Source organism: Saimiri boliviensis, chromosome 10 (genome assembly GCF_048565385.1).
Source record: "Saimiri boliviensis isolate mSaiBol1 chromosome 10, mSaiBol1.pri, whole genome shotgun sequence".
NCBI classification, from domain to species: Eukaryota; Metazoa; Chordata; class Mammalia; order Primates; family Cebidae; genus Saimiri; species Saimiri boliviensis.
In genome coordinates, this window is record NC_133458.1 from 20,147,536 (window position 1) to 20,174,285 (window position 26,750).

The following is a 26,750-nucleotide window of genomic DNA, read 5'->3' on the forward strand; positions in this document are numbered from 1 at the left end:
TATTGAGTTTCCATTTAATTGAATTTGAGGGTTTAATTACTTGGAAATTATTGATTATTGTCATAATTATCATATAAAATATTGATCATGCTTCTTATTTCCTTTTAGGTCACCAGTCTCTTCAGAAGATTATGGTAAGAATCATTTTTCTGATTTATACCAATTCAGAATTAAAACTTGACCCCTGGTCTTTGCAGTTCATTGTCAGAGCAAATAATTGTTTAAGAAAATGTCTCTAAGATGCTGCTTTGTGGTTTTTGAATATGAAATGTCAAACACTTTTAAAAACTTAAATCACCCTAGCTGAATTTGATACCTTTAAAGTCTCTTCCAACTACTTAGGTTGACAAACATTGTGAAGCATTAATTTACTCTGCCTGATTTCAGTCCCATCAGCAGAAACATTTTGTGGTTTTGGGCCAGTCCTGTAACTTTTATGACTCAGATTTTTGTCTTTAAAATGGGAGTTTATGGTAGATATTCCCTACAGTCCCTTCCAGATTGGACATTGGCATCACATTCCAATCACTCACTTGCAAGGAGCATTCTAAGTCTGAAAGGAAATCAAGCAGTAAGTGGTATTTGTTGTTACCTAGTTGAGATGAATTGTTTGCATTTTAACAGACAGCTATTTCACTCCAAAGAGAAAATACCTAATTTGGTTCCATCTCACCTTTGGAGTTGTTCATTTATCCAGTCAGTCACAAAAAATGTTTATTAAGTGGCTACAATGAGTCCGTTATTATACATAATTATGTTTTACAAATATGCTATATGAAACTTTGGTTTGGGACCCCTTTGTATCTTACTTGGACTTTTGAAATTCTCCCATAATTGGTGTCCATATCTCTAGATTTTCTTTTCCCTAGTTCAGTGAGTACCCAGCTAGCACCAAAATGATTATTCTATAGTAAATATCTACCCCTATTGCCTCTGGAATGAAATCTTTCCAGCAGACCAATAATTGTGTTCAGCTTTCCAATGTTGTATTTTAACATGGACTAGTAAGCACTAAATGATGGAATCTTTGTCTTCCTCCACTGCTTATAGTTTCGTTTACCATCTTTTCCCTTCTCCTACCCATGATCTATATTTCAGCTGCGTGGCACTACCTCTAATTCTACATCTAATTTCTGGAGCTCACCATCTTTGCTGCAATTCCCTGCTTTTATTCATACTGTTCTCTCTGACATGTAAGAAAGAACATACCGTTCTCTCTTTTGCCATATAAACAGTTTCTATGCACCTCACCTCATCCTCTGTGAGGGCTGGCTGATCTGCTTATCATTGTGCCAAGTATTTTTTACATTCTAGGGTTTAATGTGCAAATTTCATGCTTTATTTACCTGTTTTCCCTATTAGACTATGAGTGCTTTGATATAGTTTCCAACAAATAGCAAACAATGAAAAAGTGTTTATTAAATGAGTGAATTCAGAAAAGGGAGGAGTTTTAGGCAGGCCTGTCTACTGCCACATTGTGAAATCTGAATCAATATTGGTATGAAGTTGTATTATTTTCTGTGAAGAATCATAGGGAATATTATGTTCAGGCCCATTGCATCAGAATTAGGCAATCAACTGCCTAATGGTAACCTGCTATCATGTGCTATTTTGCTGACTGCTGTTGGTATGACTAGGTGTTTGCACATTTATATAGGCCCTTGGCACTTCCATGTTCACATTATCAACTAGAAGCTTGTGCTTCGTTTTTATTTTGAACTCGGATTCCCCTTAATGACTTTTGATTGTCTTTGCCTTCCTATCTAAAGAATTTATTGCCCATTCAGACAAAAATGCTGGATGAGGGAGACTTGTAAATGACAAGTTATAGTCCACTAGAACTTCTTAAGTGGTTATGAAATCACAGGGGGCATATGTCAGGGTCCTTTGAAGTCCTAAAGGATCACTGCTGCCAGAAAGACTTGCTTGGTGTTAAGAACACTTCAGAATTGATTCTTTTAAGAACCTTATATGTGATTATTTGAAGAAACATTATCAAAATTAGTGGGCTATTATAATTTCCTGGCTTCAAAAAATTTATTACATGTTCATGCCTCTCATAGTTTGTTTCTGTAACTTCCAAAAATAGTTCAAGTACATAATGCAAAATTATAGTGATAATTTACCTATCTTATCTAATTGTTCATAATTTTTTAGCCCATATGTTCTTGAAAGAAATATCATGTTTCTTTATTGCCAGGATTTTCTATCTGCCACTCAGAATATATTTTCTTCTGTTTATACATTTTTAAGAGTTCCCATGTATATGGCTACCATAAAACCTCTTGAATGTCATAGCATCAATCTTACATATTATTTGTACACAATAATGACATTGAAATACACTTGTAAGAGAGGTGAGAAGTAGCAATTTTTTTTCCCTCAAGTTTATTGGTAGAAAATTTAAGGCACATTGGGCAAATGTATTGTGAAATCAGAATATAAAACCCTATGTCTCTTAATTTTCTTTTTTGTTTGCTTTCCACAAATGGTCCTTCCTCTGTCACTTTGGCTCTCTCTAAGGCAAGAATTTATTCTTGGAAAAATCTATTTTTTCATTGTCCAGTAACCCTGGCACTTTTCATTCCCATGGTACTCTTTCATAGAGTGCTTGAATACAGTGGCTTTGTCATTTAACTTATCTTGTTTGTTTTTTTTTCCTTGTCTGTAAAATGGGGCTAATCATAAACTGCTTACCTCATGGGATTGTAGCAAGTTCAACTGAGAAGTCATTTGTAAAATCAGTTTCCAATTTGTTAAAAGCACCCCAAATATATTATTTCTCTAGCATGCAGGCAGTAGAAGAGGAAGCACAAGTTTATCTGTGGTGTTTGCTCGGGATTATGTTCCGCCCTTGAAAAGTTAAAAGCAGATGGGAGAGAATAACTGTTTCTTTCATTATCATTAAATTTTCTCTGGAAACCTTTCATTACATCAGGGTGAGGAGGAATAAAATGTTTAATACACCATTTAGCTTACAGTGCCAGAGTACAGGCTCAATTGATGATTAGACGTGTGGTCATATAGAATTGGCAACACAAGGTCTAAATGACACATAAACTGTTTCTATATTTATATAATAGCGCATCAGGGTCACTAAGAATAAAGGCTAAATTGTATTGAGCTCTTATTATGCAGAAGCCCTGTGCTCAAGTGCCTCAACTGCATTATGTCTTTTCATTTTTCACGAATAACTCTGTAGTAGATGCATCGTTCCCAGTTTCACAGCTGCAAAAGCACGCTCAGAGTGCTTAAATAACTTGCTTAAGGTCACATAGCTAGTAGGTGAGAGAGTTCATTTTCAGACCCAATTCTAACAACCAAACTCTTAACTCTCTTTTATCCTCCATGTCCCTGGAAAACCAAAGACATGATTGAATGGATAGAACTATGGAGATAATTCTTCCCCCCTCTAACAAGAGTGTATTTACCGCTGTGTAAGTAATTTCTTTTTAATGACAAAACAAAGCAGAACAAAAATAACAACTTCTCCCTCCTGCTGGCAATGATTTGTCCCTGTAGAAAAAGTAAATACCGATGTCACATTTTCTCATAATTAGTTAACTGAGTGAAACTGAAGCTTCAGGGAAACCTGCCATGCTAAACCCCAGTGGAAACATTACGTTTTAATGTTACATCTGGAAGCTGGAACCCTACTCCTTGTCAGAAGATAAGCTTGGCAGTGATTGATTGCACTGTCCTGTGTGTTTCCTCTGTATTGAATGCCTATCACTTCATCATTTAAATTGCTCCTGGAGCCGTCTCCTGGGCCCAGGCTGCTTCCCTGGCTCGGAGAGCTCATCTTCTGTCACCTTAGCTTGCTTATTTTACAGCCTCCTTGGAGTGCTGCCCTTACTGCTGCTACCTGTGCCAGCACACTCAAGGCAGGTCATCTTCCAACTCATGTCGGTTCATTTACAAAATAAAAGGCATTAGTTGCCTCTCAAAAGAAAGTGCCAACAACATGCTCCATGCTCCCCTGGAATATCCGAGGGAGGCATCCCACTCCTGTCCTACCTCCTAGACCTGTTGTCAACAACGGCCCTCATATTCTAGAGCAGCTTTTGTTGTTGCAACAGTAACATAGTGGACAAGAATTGCAGTAATGGCTATCTGGAAATAAAATTGTCACAACTACAGTCACTAGTGTAAAGCGTTCAAGAATGAATCTGCTGTCAGGCTTGGAGTGGACTGTACTTTGCAGTAGGTTATTGATCTGGTGTGGCTGTGTCTCCACCCAGATTTCACCTTGAACTGTAATAACCGCCATGTGTCAATGGCGGGGCCAGATGGAGAGAATTGAATCATGGGGCAGTTTCCCCCATACTGTTTTCATGATAGTGAATAAGTATCATGAGATATGATGGTTTCGTAAATGGGAGTTCTCCTGTACAAGCTCTCTCTTGCCTGCTGTCACATAAGACGTCCCTTTGTTCTTCCTTCGTCCTCCATAGTAATTGTGAGGCTCCCCAGCCATGTGGAACTGGGAGTCCATTAAACCTCTTTCTTTTAGAAAGTACCCAGTCTCAAGTATATCTTTATTAGCAGCATGATTAACAGTTATACAAAGCATCACACTGTGACAAGGCCCCAAATCTTTGAGACATTAATGACTATACCTCATCAATTCACTTTTCTTTCATGTATATTACTGAAACAGATACTATTCATAAAATATATGAAATGTATCTGCTCAATTTAAATATTGAGCAAAGGAACTACTGTGTACTTGGCCCTCAGACTAAGAAGTAAAACATTGTAGGAATTTGGGAGCTTCCTATAATTTGCTTTCCTAATTATGTCCCCTTCCCTCCCTTTCAGGAATAATTACTATTCTCCCTTTTTGTTAATCATGTCCTTGTTTCTTCTCATTGTTTTACTACATATGTGCACATCTTATATATGAATGTATATGTGGATATGTAACTCATATATATATTTCTATTTATGTGTATTTGTGTGTGTATGTATAGTTTTACCTATTTTGAATTTTAGAAATTGAATCATGTTGTAATTTGTTTCTTTTATTCAAAATAATATTTCTTGTGATTCATTCTTATAGATGAGTGCCATATTCATTGCATTAATAGTTCATGTTATATAGGTACTCTATTGTATGAACATATAACAATTTATATATCCAATCTGCTAATGAATGTTTACATAGATAACAGGTTTCTTGGGGATTTGCTTGTGTTTTTGTTTTGCTATTGCAAACAATATCACTATGAACATTCTCTTTTTTTGTAACTCTTTGTGGTATCCATGAGCAAGAATTTCTCTAGGAATTAAACCTGGGAATTGCTTAGTGAGGTGGTAGATTATACACACTTTTAACTTGCAGTGTTATGACAAATTATTTTGCAAGTGATCACATTAACATACACTCACAACTTCAGTGGATGAGAGGTCCCATTGACCTGCATCCTAGCCAATACTTGATATTAACTGATTTGGTAATGTTTGTTAGTCTTGTGAAATATGAAATGGCATCTCATTGTGATTTTAATTTGTAATAAATGATTACACATTGGATCAAGCATCTTTTCATATACTTATGGGCCATTTGTGTTTACTCTTCTATGAAAGGTCTTTTATTTATTTCACTCACTTTTTATCACCTGGTTGTTTGTGTTCTTGTTAATGATTTATGAACTTTTAAATGTATTCTAGGTAAAAATTGTTTTGTTGACTATATGTGTTACAAATTTTCTCCAGTTTGTGGTTTATCTTTTTGAGCTCTTTTTGTTGTCGTATGATGAATAGATGGATACTCTTTATTTTACTATAGTAAAATTATTAAGGTTTTCTCTATGGTTTATGCCTTTGATAATTTTTAAAGAAATCTTTCAAAGTATAATCATAAAGATATTGTCTCATAAAATTTTTATAGTGCTTTCTTTCATACTTAATAACTTAGAATTGATTTTTGTGGTTTGGTAAGAGGTAAAGGTCAAATTTTATTTTGATTGTGTTTGTATGAATAACCAGCTATTTTATTATCCTTTGTTTTTTTCACTGACTTGAAAACCTGTAAACATGAGTCTCTAGGTTCTATTTTCTCTTATTTTGATCAATATATCTATTCCTGTACTATTATTTTAGTTGTTATAACTTTGGTATGAATCCTGATATCTATTAGAGGACATGTCCTATAATTTTTTCTTCAGGAGTGACATGGGATAACAGAGGTCTTCCTGTTTCATATAAATTATAAAATTACCTTATCAACTGTGGCTCAGGCCTGTAATCCCAGCACTTTGGGAGGCCGAGGTAGGCGGATCAAGAGGTCAAGAGATCGAGACCATCCTCACCAACATGGTGAAACCCCGTCTCTGCTAAAAGTACAAAAAATTAGTGGTGGTGTGTGCCTGCAGTCCCAGCTACTTGGGAGGCTGAGGCAGGAGAATTGCTTGAAACTGGAAAATGGGAGTTGCAGTGAGCTGGGATTGTGCCACTGCAGTCCGGCCGGGCAACAGAGTGAGACTCTGTCTCAAAAAAAAAAAAAAAAAAAAAGCTTATCAAGTTGTATGTTGAATTTTTTTTTAATGACAATCACATGAATCTATAAATTAGTATAAAGAAAATTGGTAATTTTATGATAATGTATCTTTCTATTCCAAGCCACATCTTTTTACATTTAATTGGCTTTTTAAAATGGCTATGAATAGAGTTTTATAATTTTCTTCATGCAGGGTTTAGTCTTTTTTGTGTTAAGTATATTCCTAAGTACTTTATATTTTTTAGTGACAATTTGTATGTTGTATTTTTAAAACTGTGTTTTCTAAGTGGTCTTTGCTGGCATATTGAAATGCAGTTGAATTTTAAAATCTTGTTTATCAAGATTCCTGCTAAAGTTTTAAATTCATAAATTTTATATGAAGGATCATTTTGTGGGAAGAGAATTCTATATAGGCAATCTCATCTACAAATGCAAATAATTTTGGCTTGCCTTTTCCAATCTTTATGCTTTTTATACATATTTCTGGCACTTTCTGCACTGGTTAAAACCTTCAGTGCAGTATTGACTAGTAATAGAAATAGTGAGCATCATTGACTTGTTCCTGATCCCAAAGTGGGTGCCATCCACAAGAAGTTCACTGGCAGGTGGTCATGATGCAGGTAGCAGTACTTGTTTTGTGGATATTTCTTTTAAGCATATTTTCTTTCACTCTAATTTATTAAATTCAACAGATGTTGAATTTTATTGAATACTCTTTTATTCATCTTTAGAGATGACTTTTTTTCCTTTTGTCTGTTAATATGGTGCATTTTACTAATTGATTTTTAAATAGAAAATATATTTCTGAGAAGAACTTAAATTGGTTTTTATATTTACCACCATTATACATTGATAGATTTGATTTGCTAATATTTTGTTTCGCTCTTTACATCCATGTTCATAAGTGTGATTAGCCTTTAATTTTCCTTTCTATTATGTAGCATGTGTATGATAGTCATAGCTTAAAATGAAGTAGGATGGGTTTTCTCTTTTTATAGTCTCTGGAAGACTTTGCACAACACTTGAGTTACCTATTTATGGAATATCTTGTATGTACCTCTACTATTCTCATTTTACAGATGAGAACACTAGGGTACAACCCGATTAAATGACTTGTCCAAGGCCACATGCCTATTGAGTAAAAGGTAGAACTAGGATGTAAACTCGGGTGATCTGGATCCAAATCCTTTTCCTAACCATTTCTCTCTACTGTCTGTCAAATCTGTCAATAGCATTGCTCATGTAATAGGAAATCACGATTCTGTTTGTTAAATAAAGACCTCATAATTGTATGAGGTCTTTTTATTGGGTAGAAAGTGATTATTAAAGATGGGAATTTTTTATTCATGTAAGTAAGCAAAGCCCTTGATGCAGAAAAACAATTCAAAGGTATATTTTGGATTTACTTCTTGTAGCCCCACACGTCATCATCAAGAAAATAGGGATCCAATTTCCTGTCAATAACACTCATTTTTTTTATAAGGTAGAATTCTCAAAAGGTAGCTATTTCCTTAAATAGATGATAATTATTATGACTATGATGACTGTGAATAAAGAGGATTAAGAGAGTTAGATATTGGCCAGGTGCTGTGGCTCATGCCTGTAACCCTAGCACTTTGGGAGGCCGAGGTGGGCAGATCACCTGAGGTCAGGAGTTTGAACCAATCCTGGCCAACATGGTGAAACCCTGTCTGTGCTAAGAATACAAAAATTAGCCTGGTGTGGTGGTACATGTCGGTAATCCCAGCTACTTGGGAGGCTGAGGCAAGAGAATTGTTTGAACCCAGGAGGCAGAGGTTGCAGTGAACTGAGATTGTGCCACTACATTCCAGCCTGGGCGATAGAGCAAGACTCCATCTCAAAGAATTAAACTTGCCTGATGTTATAGATGGAAATATGTGCAGATCTTTAATTGCATTGCTAGGAAGAGCTTCCTATATTGTCCATCAGAGTATGTCACTTTGCAATGACTTTGGGCTATCATTAATGTAAAGTTGCTAGAGTGCTCTTTTTTTGCCCCATATCAGATTTTTTTCTCTACTTTCTAATTAGATTCAAACTTTTTAGGGCTCATTTTTGGGGCTGTTTCTCATCCTGGTTTAGCTTATATTTCTTTGGAGAATTCTTTCTGTTCTGCTTGAGGGCCCCTCTCTAGACCTCGCCTCGCTTGCCTTTATTCAGCCCCAACGTTTCTGTCACCTCCTACCATGTCTCTGGCAGGCATCTCTGTTGTCCTTCATTCAGATCTCACCTCAATTCTTATTAATTTCTGTGTGTTGGAACCACCTCCACAGATGCTAAGGACAAACAATGATGAATTTTCCTGACAACTTAAATGCCCATGAATTCTCCTTCCTTATTCACTTTTTTTTTTTTTTGAGTGTATTCCAATTTTCTTTCCTCATGGGTAGTGTTGCTCTTCTTATTTGACTGTAAACTCAATGAATAGAGACATTACCTTATTCTGTGCTGTGCCCTGGCATGGAACTGATTCTTCCTATACAAGTCTTACTGTTAAATTTGCTGCACTATGTGGTGTTGGCAAACAGAAACTTTCATTACACATCTTTGAATCCCATTGCAGCCTCATTAATATTGTTCCCTGTTGTAGAAGATAGGTTACTCCTGGTCTTTTTCCAAAGAGATTCAGTTACTAATGTGCTGGAAAGATGGCCTTTTGTGGTGGTCTCACAGGGTGTTCCTTGAAGACTGTGTTTTGAAAGCAAAAGAATAAAAATGACAGCATAATTTTTCTTAGTTTTCTTTTACAAATCCTAGGAAAAGAGATAATTCATTGTTGATTAAAAAAGAAAACAAAACTCCCTGGGCTTTTCAAAATCTGGTTATATTACTTTCTATGTGTCCTGACCCTGCTATTATCTATCATTTCCCTTTACTAAATCTCACTATTGATTGTAATCATATAATCCTTTTGATTCTTTTGGTTTCTTTGGTATGCTTTGTTGGTGATAATTATTTAGTTATCTTTTGAAGATTGATTGTAAGTGGGCGGAGGAGATAATTTTTTTTTTTTTTTTTTGAGTTGGAGTTTTGCTTTTGTTGCCTAGGTTGGAGTGCAATGGCATGATCTCGGCTCACTGCAACTTCCGCCTCCCCAGTTCAAGCAATTCTCCTGTCGCAGCCTCCTAAGTAGCTGAGATTAATGCACACACCACAATGCCCTGCTAAGTTTTTGTCTTTTTAGTAGAGATGGGGTTTCACCATGTTGGTCAGGATGGTCTTGAACTCCTTACCTCAGATGATCTGCCCACCTCAGCCTCCCAAAGTGCTGGGATTATAGGCGTGAGCCACTTCGCACAGCCGAGAGAATATTCTTTATTAAAATTTACCTACAACATTGTGTTGGATTTCTTTTGGGGTTATAGAATATTTAAGTTAAAATATTAACACAGGGCCGGGCGCGGTGGCTCACGCCTATAATCCCAACACTTTGGGAGGCCGAGGCGGGTGGATCACGAGGTCAAGAGATCGAGACCATCCTGGTCAACATGGTGAAACCCTGTCTCTACTAAAAATACCAAAAATTAGCTGGGCATGGTGGTGCGTGCCTGTAATCCCAGCTACTCAGGAGGCTGAGGCAGGAGAATTGCCTGAACCCAGGAGGCAGAGGTTGCGGTGAGCCAAGATCATGCCATTGCACTCCAACCTGGGTAACAATAGTGAAACTCCATCTCAGAGAGAAAAAAAAAAAGAAAAAAGAAAAAAAATATTAACACACTGTAAAATAAAAAACTAACAGGAAAAAAAAAAGGAGTTAGAAAAAGGAAGAAAGCTGATGTCCTAGTTTACTTTTATTTTGAGATGGAGTTTCACTGTGCCACCTAAGCTGGAGTACAGTGGCCTGATCTCAGCTCACTGCAATCTCTGCCTCCCAGGTTCGAGCAATTCTCCTGCCTAAGCTTACTGAGCAACTGGAATTGCAGGCACGTGCCACCACACCTGGCTATTTTTTATATTTTTACTAGAGATAGGGTTTCACCATGTTGGCCAGTCTGGTCTCAAACTTCTGACCTCATGTGATCCACCTGTCTCGGCCTCCCAAACTGCTGGCATTACAGGCATGAGCCACCACGCTTGACCACTAGTTTACTTTTAAGTGGAAGGATGAGACGAGGCTGTCAGACAAGGTGATGTATCTGGCAACAAATGAAGCTATACAGTATTTAGGAATTGAGAAATCGTGACTCTGGTCTTTGAGTAGTATTCTACGATGGCAGAATCAAAAAACTGAATTGTACCTATTGTTAAAATCTCCTGTGTTTAAGATTTCTGCTGTACGAAATTATGTGATCTGGGTTATGCTAACACCTAGTGTAACCAAGAGGCTGGGTTGGTAAACTGAAAGTTATTGTAATACGATTCTCCTGTGAGGATATTGTTACATTTGTTTTTAATTTGACTAGAAGTGTTAATACTTAATCAAAAGTCTTCTCCTCTTCCTATAGCTTGTTTTATCATTTTGGTGGCTTCCTCTTGCAAACAACTGACTGGTGACTCGTTTCCCTGAATTATGGACTTACCCTAACCATATCTTATCATGATTACCAGTTGCAAAATGTTAGAATGTGTTGTCACTTTTTCAGTTGGTTCCTAGAAGGTTAGTCTTAGATATGTTACTTTAATCTGTAGGCTCTAGTATTTTGAATGCATTTTTTGTTTGTGTTTTTGTTTGTCCAGCCTGTCAATTATAGCTGCTTAGGCCTGGACTGTCCTGGATAGGGCTGTTAAAATATTCACCAGTCCAGTCTTCTTATAAGCTAATTAAGTCAACTAAGTGCTTCCTTGTTTTGCCAGACTTGTTATGTCAATCCTGAATTTCTGGGTTCATTGTGGGTTCCCTAAATCTTAGGGTGTGACTTTCTCAGCATCCCTTAACATCCATTCCCAAGCCAGCACAACTTTACATAATACTTATAAGAAGTTCATTGCTGAAGCCTTTTCTTCACTTGGCAGGGCAACTTGATTTTCTACACCCTCCCTCATCTGAGCCAGAAAAGTATGGGATATGGAGGGATATAAAACTATATCCCTTCAGCCTGACCAGGGAAATCTTTGGAAGGAAGGTCCTGGTAGTACCACCTAATGACCCCACAGTATTGTTTGACAGTCTATATAGCCAGATAAGGAGGCAGTGTAGTACCCTGATAAAGAGACAGGCTTTCTCATATGTTGAATATTTCACATCCTGGGTCTGCATCCTGCTTTTATTCCATATTAGCCATGTGGTCTTGAGCAAATTACTTAATGTCACTGAACTTCAATTTCTTCATCCTGTAAATGAGGATGATAACAATAAGATTGCATATCTAATAGGCTTATTGTAAGCATTAAATTAGGTCATATAGGCAAAGACCTAGCCCACAGTTTACTTATAAACATCAATGAAGAAAAGAGACAGTAGGAGAGATAATGTGCAGGGAAGTGACAGCAACCATCAATGTCAGCTAGCCAAAATGGGCGTATAGATTTTTTTAAATAAATAGACCTCACATGTCTCATTTTCATGGGGTTTTGGGATGAATAAAGTCTATTGTTTTCTAGGATTACTTGAAATACACATTTCCTGTGGGTTACAGCCCAATGGACAGAGAATTACTTGTATATTAGGCCATTCTCACATTGCTATAAAGAACTACCTAATTTGTAAAGACAAGAGGTTTCACTGACTCAGGGTTCCACAGGCTGTACAGGGCTCATGGATGGGGAGGCCTCAGGAAACTTACAATCATGGCAGAAGGTGAAGTGGAAGCAGGTACATCCGACATGGCTAGAGCAGGAGAAAGAGAAAGCAAAAGGGGAGGTGCCACACACTTTTAAACAACCAGGTCTCATGAAACTCACCATCATGAGAACACCAAAGGGGAAATCCACACCCCGGATCCAGTCACCTCCCATCAGACTCCTCCTCCAACACTGGGGATTACAATTCAACATGAGATTTGGTGGGGACACAGATTGAAACCATGTCAATTTGTATCATTCTGAGTAACTGTCACTTTAGCATGGTGGTAGGGTTGGCAATTCCAAAAGCCATGGTTTGGAGTCGCTTGCTCCTGGCCTGGGTTTCTCCATGGAGTGGGCTGTGCTTGGCTGCCCTCTAAGGCGTCTACTGCTCCAGACACTTACAGGCTTCTGAGCCAGGAAAGAACACTGAACCATGAAACACTGGAGGAAAAATTTAAAAAGACCACCTTTAATTTTTGAAAAGTAATTTTGGAGATATTTGTGCCCTGCTCTCTAAGGAGTTCCTGCATACATTTCTGCTTATGAATTCCAGTATATTATTTCTGTTTGGGGTGACGAATGGGGTTCCTGTTGCCACACCTTGCCACAGAACCACTTCTTGAAAAACACTAAAATCCACTTTGCAAGTCTATAAATACTGCAGGCAGGCAGCTTCAATGTTCTTCGGCAAGGGAATAAAATACTATTTAACAATGCAGGTTCCAGCTTTTCTCCTGACAATGCAAAGTCCCAATGATTATTGAAAAGGGAATTTGAAATCCGCCAGAATCCACTCAGTTTTCCTTGTCTGGTGACATTTCCATTCTATCACCCTCACAAGTGAAGACAATTGTTTCAGCCATTGGAAAAAAAAAGAAGTGGTGTTTTATAAGACTGAAAGAAAGTCATTTAAACCATGACTGTTACTGTTAACTGTTTGCTGTGTTTCTCTGACTGTGTGCCTCTCTAGTCACCCTGTCATCCTTAACTATCCTGTGGGCTTTTTCCCATTCTCACAAAGCATGGCCTACCCAAAAGCCTTCTTCAAGCATCTGATTTCTCAGCTGTCTTTCTCCAATTTATTTTAAATTCCTAGTTCTCTTTGGGGAAGAGGGTGGTACACTTGTATGAGGATACTGTGTGAATGAAGTCTCCAAGTGATTTTCCTTGATGTTCTGGGATGGGAGGTAGGGGAGCGGAGGCAGAGCCTGCCCTCACACTACCTCTGAGTCCTGAATGGGATTCTCTCAGCATCACCTTTGCACCCTATTCCTGACTCCCACCTCCCTGCCCATTTCAGAGGTCCCTGTTATCAAATGGAAATGATTCTCATTTCTTCCTTCATTCTAAGCCGCCTATTCTCTACAGAAATCTCTACCACCATCTTTTCTGCCAATGCAAAACTTCCTTTTTGGGAAATTTCTTATACCTTCTCTAGGAAATCCTTCTCTACATCACTCTATTTCTTTATCAATCGGGACTACATTCATTTAGGTGTTTAAGTATATATGTATTAAGTTTCTGCATTTTTTTTTCTTCAGAATATATGAGTTCCTGTGAAGAATGAAGGTTTAGTCTTTATTTCCCTTCCCATCAACTGGATGGCAATAAAGTATGATCGTTAATAAATGTCATTGAAGGCTTACTGAGCCACTGAAGCCTATTCTATTTTGAATTAATATTTTCTGTCTTGGGCATGCTTCAGAAGTACAATTTACCTAATAATCTTTCTTCTAAGACATGATACTGCTTAATGAATTTAGCATAATATGGTGAAAGTTAAGATTTATTTTTACTTTTCTGAAATAAAATGCTTAATTTTTCTATTCTTCCAAGTACTCTCTGTCATATGCTTATATGGGGTAGATTCAAAATTAGTGTTTTAACCTGATTACAAATGTAAATAATCTATATACTTTTCAAATTGTATTTATTTTTTAGTTGTACCCTTTTGCTGTATGTGCATTTTGCTGGTATGTCTCTGAACATGACCTTTGCTAAATTAACGTCTTCTTGACTTTACTTTTGTGCCAGTGAGGGGTGTTTAGCTATTCTTCTTTTCAGTTTAAAAGGCCTTTATCTTACGGAGTGGTCAGTTTGCTGCTAGGCACTGAGAAGAAATTTAATGGGCATCCTGATCACTGTATGACTTATAAGCTTATAATCTTTCTAAGCTCAGCTATGTACTCAACTGTACTTGGCCTCTGACCTTAAACACCATTTTCCATGCAGTCTTGCTTGGCTAAAACCAGTAACCATCCATTACTGTCAGGCCACATCAGACCAGCATATAGATATCATTGAGTGAAATATGAGTACACTTGTTCATCCTAAGTTCCTTTCAGAGGTCTTGAAGGACACTGCTAACACACATCCAGTGAATTCAGAGAAGCTGATCACAGAAAGAATGCCTGCCTGATGTCGAAGGAAGGGGTGTCTGAAGCTATCTGTGTGCTTCTCTGTAAAAGTCTCAGAACTACAGGCCAGCAGCACTTCTCTTTTCCATGGCACCTTCCTCTCATCTGTGGAGATACTAAGGACTTTGTTTATTAGTTCTTCCATTTCTCTTATCCTCTCAGGATTATAGCTTTATCATCCAAGTGCCAGAAATGTAAAACTAAACAAAGTTAGGCAATCTAAATTAAACTCTTTCAACATTGTAGGGCTGAAGGACCTTCAAAGTACTAGAATTAAAAAAAAAAAAAAAACTCTTGCATTGCTACATCAGTTTCCAACACACATATTACTTCATTCAGACATTAAGAATGGGGAAAGAGTGATACTGTGTACTGTAATTATTTTAGGTTCATGATTAAAATACTTTACATATATGAAAACTCCCCTCTGGATTTTTATGCAAGCTTAATGTTTACCAAACAAAATAGTTAATAGGATTCTATAATATGGTGTTGAAATGAATTTATATTTTTCTAGTTTTAAGGAGATAGCTGTATATTACATTAGATGGTGGTACTATATAAAAATATGTTTTCCCATTATATCCAAAGGTGATGGTATTAATTTATCGGAAGAGAAAGCATTAATATTGAGTTATAGAGATTTTCAAGAAGGTATTTTAAGACCTCTACTGGTCCTTTGGGCTGGTGGCACATATGTTACACAGTGGGCTAAAAGTGACATGCTGTGATTCTGGAAGAGTGTGAGCCCATTGGCCCTGTAACCCATGAGCTCGTTTTCACTAACCCAGTGCTTAAACAAAATTAATTCACCTATGAGGTTTGCTGTAACACTGAACTAAGGCTTACTGTCAGTGTTCCAGGAAGTAACAAGTGTTATTGCTGATGCATAGCTCTGATTTGACTCATAAACATTGCTGATCTAATGAGGTAGTTGCAGTAGTGTTTTGCTGTGTTTACTAGATGCATCTAATAAAAACCATGAAATTAACAAAGAGATGTGAAAATATTTGTGACTTCAAAATTGATTGCAAAGTATAGCAGGGGTCAGTAGACACTCCCTAGAATGTCTTCGTCAATCCAGAGTTTCAAGTGTATCGAAATGATAGCCGGCTGAATCACCAGGTCAAAAGGATCAACGAACTATGTATTAAAGTGCTTCATTGATTTTCTGTACCTTGGAGATTTCAGTGAAAGATATAGTATGGATAAAACAAAGAGAAATAAATGTCCTCATGCTTATGACTTAATTGCAGAAGTAGAACTTAGATATGTGAAACAATTAAACAATTTTACAACAACAGATAAGCAAATGGGATGCTTTGGAGAGACATCTGGTCCCTGTGCTGTTTATAGCCAATTCCAGTGGTGAAGAAAAGAAGTGGAACTGACTGCTTTTGAAGGGAGCACATCCTGGTCCTCTGGCAGCAAGGTAGAGGTTTTCTGCCAGGAGGGAACACTAGATGGAGGCTGTTTGTTTTTTTTTCCAAACAGAAATCGCTTCCATGCTAATAGGAGCTTCAAAAGGATTGCTACAGCAGATGGAAAGAACCAATCTATATTCATGCATTTAATTAGCAGGAACTAATTGAATTTGGGGATTAACTCTTGTCATTAGAGAGAAACAAAACCTATTTATGTCTCCTATCTATGGTTACACACTCTAAGGTGGATTTGGCACAGGTGGTGTTTGAATACAAGGCCACTGTAGTATTCAGTGGCCTTTTGATGCCACTGATGGATTAATCCCAGGGATGATGAGAAGGTAGCCGTGTGAGATGTGTGCTCTGCACCATGTTTCAGCAAAGGAGGAGAAGCTGGTAGGTAGAGTGTGAGGGGTGTAAACCTAGAATTCAGTGAGTGTTTGACTGAAGGAGGAAAAAGGGGAGGAGATTGGAAGAGTCTCTTCTTTTACATCTTATTGTTTTTTCTTTTACTTTTTTTTTGTTTTTTGAGACCGAGTCTCGCTCTGTTGCCCAGACTGGAGTGTAGTGGCGTGATCTCAGCTCACTGCAACCTCCACCTCCCTGGTTGAAGCAATTCTCCTGTCTCAACCTCCTGAGTAGCTGGGACTGTAGGCACATGCCATCACGCCCAGCTAATTTTTGTATTTTTCTCAGAGATGGGGTTGTACCATGCTGGCCAGGCTGGTCTCGAACTCCTGACTTCAGGTGATCCACCTGCCTTGGCCTCCCAAAGTACTGGGATTACAGGCGTGAGCCACCACTCTTAGCCACATCTGATTATTAATGAGAGATTAGGGACAGACTCACCTAAGACAGAATTTTTAATTCAGTCCAACAAGCACTAGTTGTCTGCCTAGTCTTCCCCCTGCTTCTTTTTTCTTTCTTCTCCAAAAAGCTGTTATTTCAGAAAAGCAGTTTTCAGCCATTTAAATTTTTCTGCCAAGATACTCATGACACAAACTAGATGACACTGTATGCATAATACATTCCCATAAGTGACATAAGTAACAAGACTGTTGGTCATATCCCTTCCCCAACACTAACAAGTCAACGCTAGCCCTCCGACTCAAAGCACATCACAATTCAAGTGTGCGATGGGACAGTTTGTACTTCTCAAAAACAGCCATGGCATTTTCTCCCTCCTACATACTCATCTTGCAATGTGACTCTGATGCTCTTTCCATTGAAATGTGGGGTCTATGTTCTCTCTCTCCTTGAATATGGGCAAATGTGGGACTTCAGCAGGAATGATACCTAGGGATTTCCAAGGCAAGGTGAGTTGATCACTGGGCTCTTGGGATGGATGCTTTTGGAACCCAGCTAGCATCTTATGAGGAAAACCAGGCAGCACGTGGGAAGCCCAGGAATCCCACGTGCGAGGAACCAAGGCACCCAGCTGAAGCCAGTACCCAGTTACTAGCCATGTGTCTGATCATATTGAAAGTGAATCTTTCATCTCTTAGTGGAGCAGCTCCAACTGCTGCCAGGTATGACAAAGGCAAACTGTCTCTGCAGAACCCTGCCCCCAATGCAGATTTTTCAGCAAAAGAAATAATTGGGTTTTAAGCCATATGTTTTGCTATGTGATAATAGATAGTTGGCAGAGTTGCGTGTCATTAGAAGAATAATCTTAAATCTGTTCTAATATGTTATTTAAAAACCTTCAGTACTTTAACTTTTATTATAACAAATAATTTGTCACAAATCTTCTTACTGGTTGTGAAAAAGTCCTCTAGGTCTAGATTAAAATACAGAGGTCTTTAGAAATATATGTAATTCCTTCTTTTCCTCACCTCATCTTGGGTTTATTTGGTATGGCTACATAGAATTATATTAATTACAGTCATTTTTCTTGAGCTGCTTCCCATTTATGCCTCATTAGCATAATCCTCAGTGGCGTCCATACCAGTGTGTTAGATTACCTTTGCTATGTTTGACGATTATACTAAATTTCATTTTTGTGAGCTAAGCCTTCACAGTTTGTTGCTCATGTACCATGGCTGGCTGCTCACAAAGTAGAAAAATTGGACAGGATGTTTTTGATAAGGTAAATACAGGAAAAGCTATGCAGAAATACGTATCTCAGAGAGTGCGCTGTTTGGGCAGCTATGGTATAAGCTATCTGGTAGCCATGCAGGAAGTAATGGATTGAATAAAGGCAAGCTATGAAGACTCCAGTATGATCAGATCAAGAGACTTATACGTGTAACATTTGCCATGGATTGTGTCTCTGTCGGAATACACAAAAAGTTGGGACTTAAAATTGTAAATTTACTTTAACTTCATTTTGTACATCATGCACTCATGAAACTTTTCCTCGGGGTTATTATTTTCATTTTTGGCTGTGCTGCTCCAAGTTTAACACAGGAGAAACAGCATTGTATGGTGGAAGAAACTCAGACCTGGGGAAGGTAGGTAGCAAGTAAATGAAACAAGAGTTCTTTGTCTTTCAACTGGATTGCTAATTAATCTATGGGATCCTGCAAAGGTCAGTTCAGATCTCAAGCCCTAATTTACTCATCTATGAAATGAAAGGTTAGACTAAGACCAAATACAGCTCTAGATTACCGGTAGAGTATTACTACTTTTCAAGAAATAGTTTAGGGTTGTGACTCTTGCTTTGCACATGAAAATATTTAGGAGTAAAAGTTCACAGAACCTGGCAAAGCTGGATATATTTATGATTCTCAGTGAATCAACTGATGTTTTTCCCTGCATCTCTACAAGCCATTCTTTGTTTAGCAGTTTTTTATATTTACTTTTATTTTTTTCTTCTATGATTTTGGAAAAAAATAGTTAGATGACTGCTACTATGGGTGGGCAACAATTTGGTAATAGGATATTATTTTCAAAACTAAAAAAAAAATGAATGATTAAATTTAAAAAATAGATGTAAGTGCTCAGAGTTGTGATTCTATTTTGCAGTCAAATGCTCTACCACTGGGCTGCACACGCAGAGTTGTGATTCTACTTTGTATGTACCAAGATAGTTATTTCAGTTGCTTCATTGAGAATCACAAATATATATATGACTTTGCCAAGTTCTGCATGCTTTGTATTCCCCAATGTTTTCTTCTGCACAGCAGTAATTACAACCTTAAGCCATCCCTTCAAAAGTAGTCACATGCCAAATTCTACCTTAGTCTAAAATAGTCTTTTTCTGTGTGATGGCGCTAAAAACATCAGTACTCCCTACTGCTCTCTGCAAATGACCAGGTACTATGATGGTTAGATTCTGCGTGCCTTGAGCTTATTTGCAAGGTAGAGCCTCAAAAGAACTGCTTTTCATTTTTCCATGGTTAGAAATGGAGCTTGGTAAATTAACTTGCCCGAAGTTATAGCAGTTAGTGGCACTCACAGGACTTAAGCCCAGGCAGTCTGAATGTGGACTCAATTATGGTATATCCCTTCCTAATAATAAGCCAGATTTTGTTTTGTACTTCTTGCCAAAACGTAAGCTCCGTGATAAAGTTTGTTGTGTACAAATTGCTGCCTTCTTACCGCCTTCTTATGGGCCTGGCATGGTGGGAACAGGTGAGCATATTAGTCTGTTCCTGCTGCTAGGACAAAATATCTTAGACTGGATCATGTATAAGTAACAGAAATTTATTTCTCATGATTCTGGTTTCTGGGAAGACCAAGATAGATGTGCTAGCAAATTTCTCTCTGCTTCAGAGATGGCAACCTCTTGCTGCATCCTCACATAATGGGAAAGCAAAAAGAAATGAAGACTGTGTCCTCACATGGTGGAAGACATGGAAAGGCCAGGCAGCTCTCTAATGGCTTTTTTAGAAGGGCATTGATATCCTTCATGAAGATGGAGCCTTCGTGACTTAATCATTTCCTAAAAGGCCCCACCTCTTAATACCACAATGAGGATTAAGTTTCAACATGAATATTGGAGGGATACAAACATTCAAATCACAGCAGCTGTCTTCTCCCTTTCCTGATTCCACACGATAGAAGCCATCTCTTCTTTCCACATGTCAATGTCTGAGCACATCCAGACTCATGGGAGCATATGAGAGAGACTGGGAGAAGGAAGATGGCGGCTCCTTCCTGGAAGTCTTGACTTCCCAGTTCCAGCTTTCTGTCTTGGTATGTGTACTGAACAACAATTTATTTGAAGATATGGCACAGAAGGAAAAACAAACCAGTTCTTATGGAGTAATGATTCAACTGCTAACCTGTAAAAGTGACCAATTTCTCAGTTCTCTACCCCCTTACATTCTTGTCTTCGTAAGTTTCTGTGATTTAATTTTCCAAGAAACTTATTCATATACTTAACAACTTTTATGTCCATTAACAACTTGGCTGTCCTTCCTTCTTTGAATTTTGGAGAATCGTTTCCTTAGTTTGAAGGAGTTTTGAGAAAGGCAAGAAGACAAGCTCCAAGCTCAAGAAATTATGAATAATAATATTGTAATCATAACAACTCATTATTTGTTTTTAAGCTCAATCCTTCAGAAGGTTGTTATCTGGAGTTGAATAATAATAGATTCAGGCCCTTTTTACGTGGAGGAAATCTTAAACAACCCTGTTCATAGGAAAGGACATTAATCAGAAGAGAGAAGTGAGCCTTGTTCCTAATAATGTTTGCATAATAGCTACCCTTGGGTGTATTGCTTGACTTAAAATAAATATTCATGCTCTTCTTATCCAGCACAATTGGAAATTATTCGTGTTTATGTTTCTGTCATATGATCTTCTAACTATTGAAGGGGACTTCAAACTGGGAGGCTGTTGGAAACCAACAAATATAAATAACAATGCTTGTGACCGATATGGGGTAGAAGTTAAAGAGGCTATTAATGCTCCCTATTGGGAGAAAAGGAGCAGGTAGGAACTTAACTGTTTCTAGAAGGAGAGAAAGGGACTCACACTGGCATGCATAAGGACATTTATATGCTCCCCTGGTTTGCTTTTAGCACTTCAATAGCTTCTCAATCACCAGGAGAATAAAATTTAAATGCCTTATCTTGGTGTCAGACTCACCCCCTGGAGTGGTTCCTGGATTGGAGCATGAAGCTCCAATTGGAGAGTGAAGCTCTGGATTACATTACCTGAGACTACTCTCCATCTCAGATGTGGCAACACAAAGATCTTTACAGATTCCCTCAGACACAATGACTTACCTTTATCTATTTCTTTGTTCACATCATTCCTTCATCTTGCAAGAATTTTTCAAACCTTCTTTGCTCACTAATCCATGTGTCTTGGGACAGTCAGCTTAAACTTCACCTGCTTCAAGAAACCTTCTATGAACTTTACACCTAGTCAAGAGTTTTAGCCAGACTGTCCTACTTTTATTAATTTATGTATTTAGTGATCTCTGAATAGCCTTTGTCCTGGGGAGTTTTTTCATCATCTTTCTTTGTTGCTTACATGCAGCAGATTTTATAATATAAATGCTTTCAGTTAATTAATTCATTTCTCTTTCCTTTTCTGTCTTCTTTCTCCTTTCTGTGTTTCTCTCTTCTTTTTATTAACTTTTAAATTCTGAGAAATGTTTCAATACAGATACAGTCTTGATAACATAGACTATGTTTTTTTTTTGTTTGGCTTGGTTTTTTTTTTTTCAGGGAGTCTTGCTCTGTCACCCAGGCTAGAGTACAGTGGCATGATCTTGGCTCACTGCAACCTCTGCCTTCAGGGTTCAAGCTGTTCTCTGCCTCAGCCTCCCAAGTAGCTGAAATTACAGGCACCTGCCACTATGCTTGGCTATTTTTTTTTTTTATTTTTTATTTTTAGTAGGGAAGGGGTTTCACCAACTTGGCCAGGCTGGTCTTGAACTCTGACCTTGTGATCCACCCTCCTTGGCCTCCCAAAGTGCTGGGATTACAGGCATGAGCTACTGCTCCTGGCCAAGAACATAGGCTATCTTTTGAACTTCTCTGTGTTCAATACAAGGTTTTGCACTAACTGCTCCCTCATGCAACTTTTCTAACCTTATTTCTCTCCTATTAGAGACATTCTACTTCCATCAGGAGAACATCCTATAGTGTCAAAGTCCAGACTGATTTGTCCTACTGGAGCTGTGATTGTTAATACAGCTGTCGCTTGATACATGTGGGGGATTAGTTCCATGATCCCTTGCAGATACCAAAAGCTACATATGTTCAAGTCCCTGATCTAAAATAGCTCAGTATTTGCATATAACCTATGCACATCCTCCTCTATACTTCAAGTCATCTCCAGATTACTTATAATACCTAATGTAATGCAAATGCTATATAAATAGTTGCTACATTGTATTTTTAAAAAATTCATAGTATTTTTTATTGTTGTATCATTATTATTATTTGGATATTTTTGATGTGAGGTTGGTTGAATCCGTAGATATGGAGGGCTGGCTTTACTTTCTTCAGCCTCTCCTTCCCTGTCCTTTGATGCAGGGTTTGTATCTTGGGTTTAAACACCACATCCTTGGCTCATTTATCTGTGCTTCTAATCTGTTGAGTTCTATTAACCAAGATATGTCTGCTTAGCTTCACATGCCAATTTTACCCTTATTGGTAGGCTCCCTGAAGGTTCATGTGTCTTTTTCATGTACTTATGTGCAGTCACAAAGTACTGAAAACTGTGCCTTCTGTTTGTATAACATATCTATTTATAAAACACGTTAAAAATTTTATCCTGCTGAGAGGTGAGCAGTGCAGCCGTTAACCTCATTTGCAAATGAGAGAATTGGTTCAAAACAAATTGAATAACTTCCAAAATGTATGTGTCCAATAAGTTGTAGCCATTAGAATTAGACTCCAGTTAAGAGTCTTTTTTCACATTACAAACCTGACAACAGTGTTTTTCTCACTGTCTATAGGCCTTGCAGAGCCTCGTAGAGTTCTCTGCGTGGTGAACTCTCTGAGGGCACTGGACAGAGGCTCTCATGGGGTTCTGTGCTATGGTGCTGATTTGGGCCACTATACCCCGAGAGATTTACTTTAAACTCCACTGCGGACATTTATAAAAGGAAGAGTGAGACACCATGTTTTTCACAGTTTTTTTTTTTTTTTTTTTGACACATAACACTTTATTAATTCCCTTTCTCTCATTTTCATCTCTCTTCTTTTCTCTCTTTGCTTTCTTTTTAGTCAGTTCAACAATTAATTGGTGTGTACCTACAAGGTGCAAAGCATTATGCTAGGGCTCTGAGGGGAATGCCAAGAGAATGTCGCTTATAGCTTGTTATGGAGAGGAGCTTTTCTTCTCTCTTTTCTGTTCTCCATTTTTCCCCCCATTCTTTTCTTCTTCCTACCTTCTGTTTCCTCTGATGCTCAAGCAGCCTCATTATTTCTATACATTTCTAAGACTTCAGCTTTGGTCAAAGGGAAGGCACTCAGCCCAAGGCCAGTGAGTGAGTTTAACATGCTTATGGTTCTTTGCATCTGCTCACCCAGGACTCATAAATATGCAATGTAAAAGCTTTGGGGGTTTTGCTCAGTGAAAACTGGGGACTCCATGTAATTTAATGCATGATACAGCACTTTTGGCTAACTCTATATGAGAGACTACTCAAATAAGGATAAAATATCACTTTGCAAAAATACATTTAAATTATTTTTCTTCTAAAACTTTGTGACTTTAAAGCCTTAACATCTATTTTTTGAAAGTCAAAAAATAACAGATGTTGGCGAGGCTGTGGAGAAAAGGGAATGCTTATACGCTGCCGTTAGAAATTTAAATTAGTTTAGCCACTGTGGAAAGCAGTTTGGAGGTTTCTCAAAGAACTTACAGCAGAACTACCATTTGACCCAGCAATCCCATTACTGGGTATATACCTGAAGGAAAATTGATCATCCTACCAAAAAGACACATGTACTCACTGTTCATCTTAGTACTATTTAGGATGGTAAACACATGGAATCAACATAGGTGCCTATCAGCAATGGAGTAGATAAAAAAAATGTGGTACATATACACCATGGAATACTACACAGATATAAAAAATAATGAAATAATGTCCTCTGTAGCAACGTGGGTGCAGCTGAAGACCATTATCCTAAGTGAACTAATGCAGAAACAGAAAATCAAATATTGTATGTTCTTATTTGTAAGTGGCAGCTAAAGTTTGGGTATTCATGGACATAAAGATGGGAACAGTAGACACTGGGAACTGCAGAAGGAGAGAGGGAAGGGGATAAAGGCTGAAAACTTCCTGTTAAGTACTATGTTCACTCTTTGGGTGACGGGATCAATAGAAGTTCAAACCTCAGCATTATGCAATATATCCTTGTAACAAACCAGCACATGCACCCCCCTGAATCTAAAATAAAAATGAAAATTTAATATATGTGTAATTATAAAATCAAGATATTTATTTCTCCAAAAGGACCATTTCCAACCTGATACAAATAGTTTCCTTTAGGAACCAAAATTGTCATTGGACACGCATATGTTATTTTTCCCTTTCGTGATATTTTTTCACTCATTCATGCATTCATTCATTCATTTTGAGACAGAGTCTCACTGTGTCACCCAGGCTGGAGAGTAGTGGTGCATCTCAGCTCACTGAAACCTCCGTCTCCCGGGTTCAAGCGATTTTCCTGCCTCAACCTCCCAAGTAGCTGATATTACAAGTATGCACCACCACACCAGCTAATTTTTGTATTTTTAGTAGAGATAGGGTCTCACCATGTTGGCCAAGCTGGTCTTGAACTCCTGACCTCAAATGATCTACCTGCCTTGACCTCCCAAAGTGTTGGGATTATAGGCTTAAGTCACTGTGCCCAGCCTCTCATTCCTTTTCTATACCCCACATGAGAATGAGATGCATGAATCATTAGATATGTCTGTTTTTTTCCCTAAGGCTACATATTCTTTTTTATTCTTTTTTATTTTTTTATTGCATTTTAGGTTTGGGGGTACATGTGAAGAACATGCAAGATTGTTGCATAGGTACACACGTGGCAGTGTGATTTGCTAAGGCTGCATATTCTTAAAAGTAGTTTAAGTTACCTATTACCTTTAGCCTTTTTTTTTTATAAGAATCATCAATAAATTAATTGCCAAACACATGGTTGTTTTCTTGAGAACACAATTAAAATAAACTTGATTCCTCTCTGCTGTCTCCAGTCTTCTTAATATTCCTAGCAATAGGTATTTATCATAAAACCCAAAAGGACTGGTGACTGCTTAAATCCCAAGAGAGCAAAGTAGAAGGAACCAGAAGAAGGAAGCAAGTGCAGTCATGATTAGGCACCTGCTCTGCATCCGTGGCTGGGTTAGGAACATTCGCAGGACTTCATGGACCCTTGTAACTACCCTACTAAGTTTAAACTTTCTCTTTTACAAATGCGGAAACTGAGATTCAGAGGGGTTAAATGATTTGCCCAGTGTCCTACTGCTCAAAGTTGATATTTGAACCCAATATGTGTGACTCCAATGTTTTAAATATTTGCTGTACCAAGGCTGGAGCGGGGCACACATGAGTTCTGGAAGGATGCATGGAATGGCTACCTGGGTGGGGAAGGGCCTCAGTCTGCTTGACCAAGATATTTTCCTTCCCTGATTCCTGCCCCAAATGTAGACTACTTGTCCAAAATATGGATCCAACTTTGTGTGACATTTTAACGAAAGGGTCTTCTACTAATGGGACATCTTTCTTTTGTCTTTCACAGCAATTTTGCAGGCAGTAATAGCTGGTGATCTTATGAAGGTAAGATATCTTTCTACCAAATCTTTGGTGACTCCTTAAGAATTTTAAGTCAACATCATTCCTCACCAAATTTCTATGTTCCCATCTATCGTGTGTCATCCCACTGCCTGCACTGGCTGAGTGGAAGCGGTAGGATGTTCTTTTGAGAACTGAGCAAAGAGGGTGTTCAAGAGCATCAGGGCACTTGTCTCAGTTACTTAAAATGAACTGCATGTCCCCAGGATGCAGTGTGCACAGTGCCAGGAATTCCTACTCTCTAAAAGTTGACATTTGAAGAATTTAAAGATTTCCTTTCAGGCAGGTATGGAAATGAATGCATCTGTAAGAATTACCTGGACAACACTCAGAAATGCATTCTTCAGGTCAGAGATTAATCTTTCCTTGTTATGGTTTTATACTTTGGGGATGATAGCCAAACAAGGACCCTCAATCCGATCCACCTGGAATAGTTTAATTTGTGCTTGTGTTTTCTGGTGAATTTTGTTCAGAAGGAAGGAAGCAGTCATCACTGCCCTGAGGGTGAATGTAAAATCTGACCTCAGACTTTCTGAGTTCTGATCTTGGCTCTGTCATTCGCTGTCTGTGTGATTTTGTGTAATTATTTTATTCTGTCTTTGCCTTAGTTTCTTCATCAGTAAAATGGAATAATGTTACCTCTCTCTTTGGCTTGTCTTGAGGAGTAAATGTAATAATGCATATCAAGGTCTCAGAACCATTCCTATTACGTGTAAGGGGCTCTAAAATGTTAGCTATTTTAATATTCTGATAGTGTCGATCTGCATTTTTAAATAGCTACACATAATGGAAATACAAATATTTGTTATATAATATAACATCGTCTGTGAATATTCTAAAGCTGTGTTTGGTCCCACATCATTTTCAGGCATCAGGCCCATGACTGCCCATACACCCTCTGCTGGAACTGATCTGCTTTGTAATAATGACAGCTGCCTGAAGGCGGAGGC

General features: G+C 38.0%; 1 protein-coding gene across 6 annotated transcripts in view; it reads left to right on the forward strand.

Annotated features, from left to right (window-relative positions):
• The window catches only part of DGKI (diacylglycerol kinase iota), a 468,091-nt gene that overhangs the window by 419,667 nt on the left and 21,674 nt on the right, over nucleotides 1–26,750 (forward strand). For all 6 annotated transcript variants that reach the window (XM_010340506.3, XM_039472800.2, XM_074379024.1 and 3 more), the window contains 2 exons: nucleotides 109–134; nucleotides 25,748–25,785. In XM_010340506.3, the coding sequence (XP_010338808.2) occupies nucleotides 109–134; nucleotides 25,748–25,785 (64 nt within the window). The remainder of the gene's footprint in view (nucleotides 1–108; nucleotides 135–25,747; nucleotides 25,786–26,750) is intronic.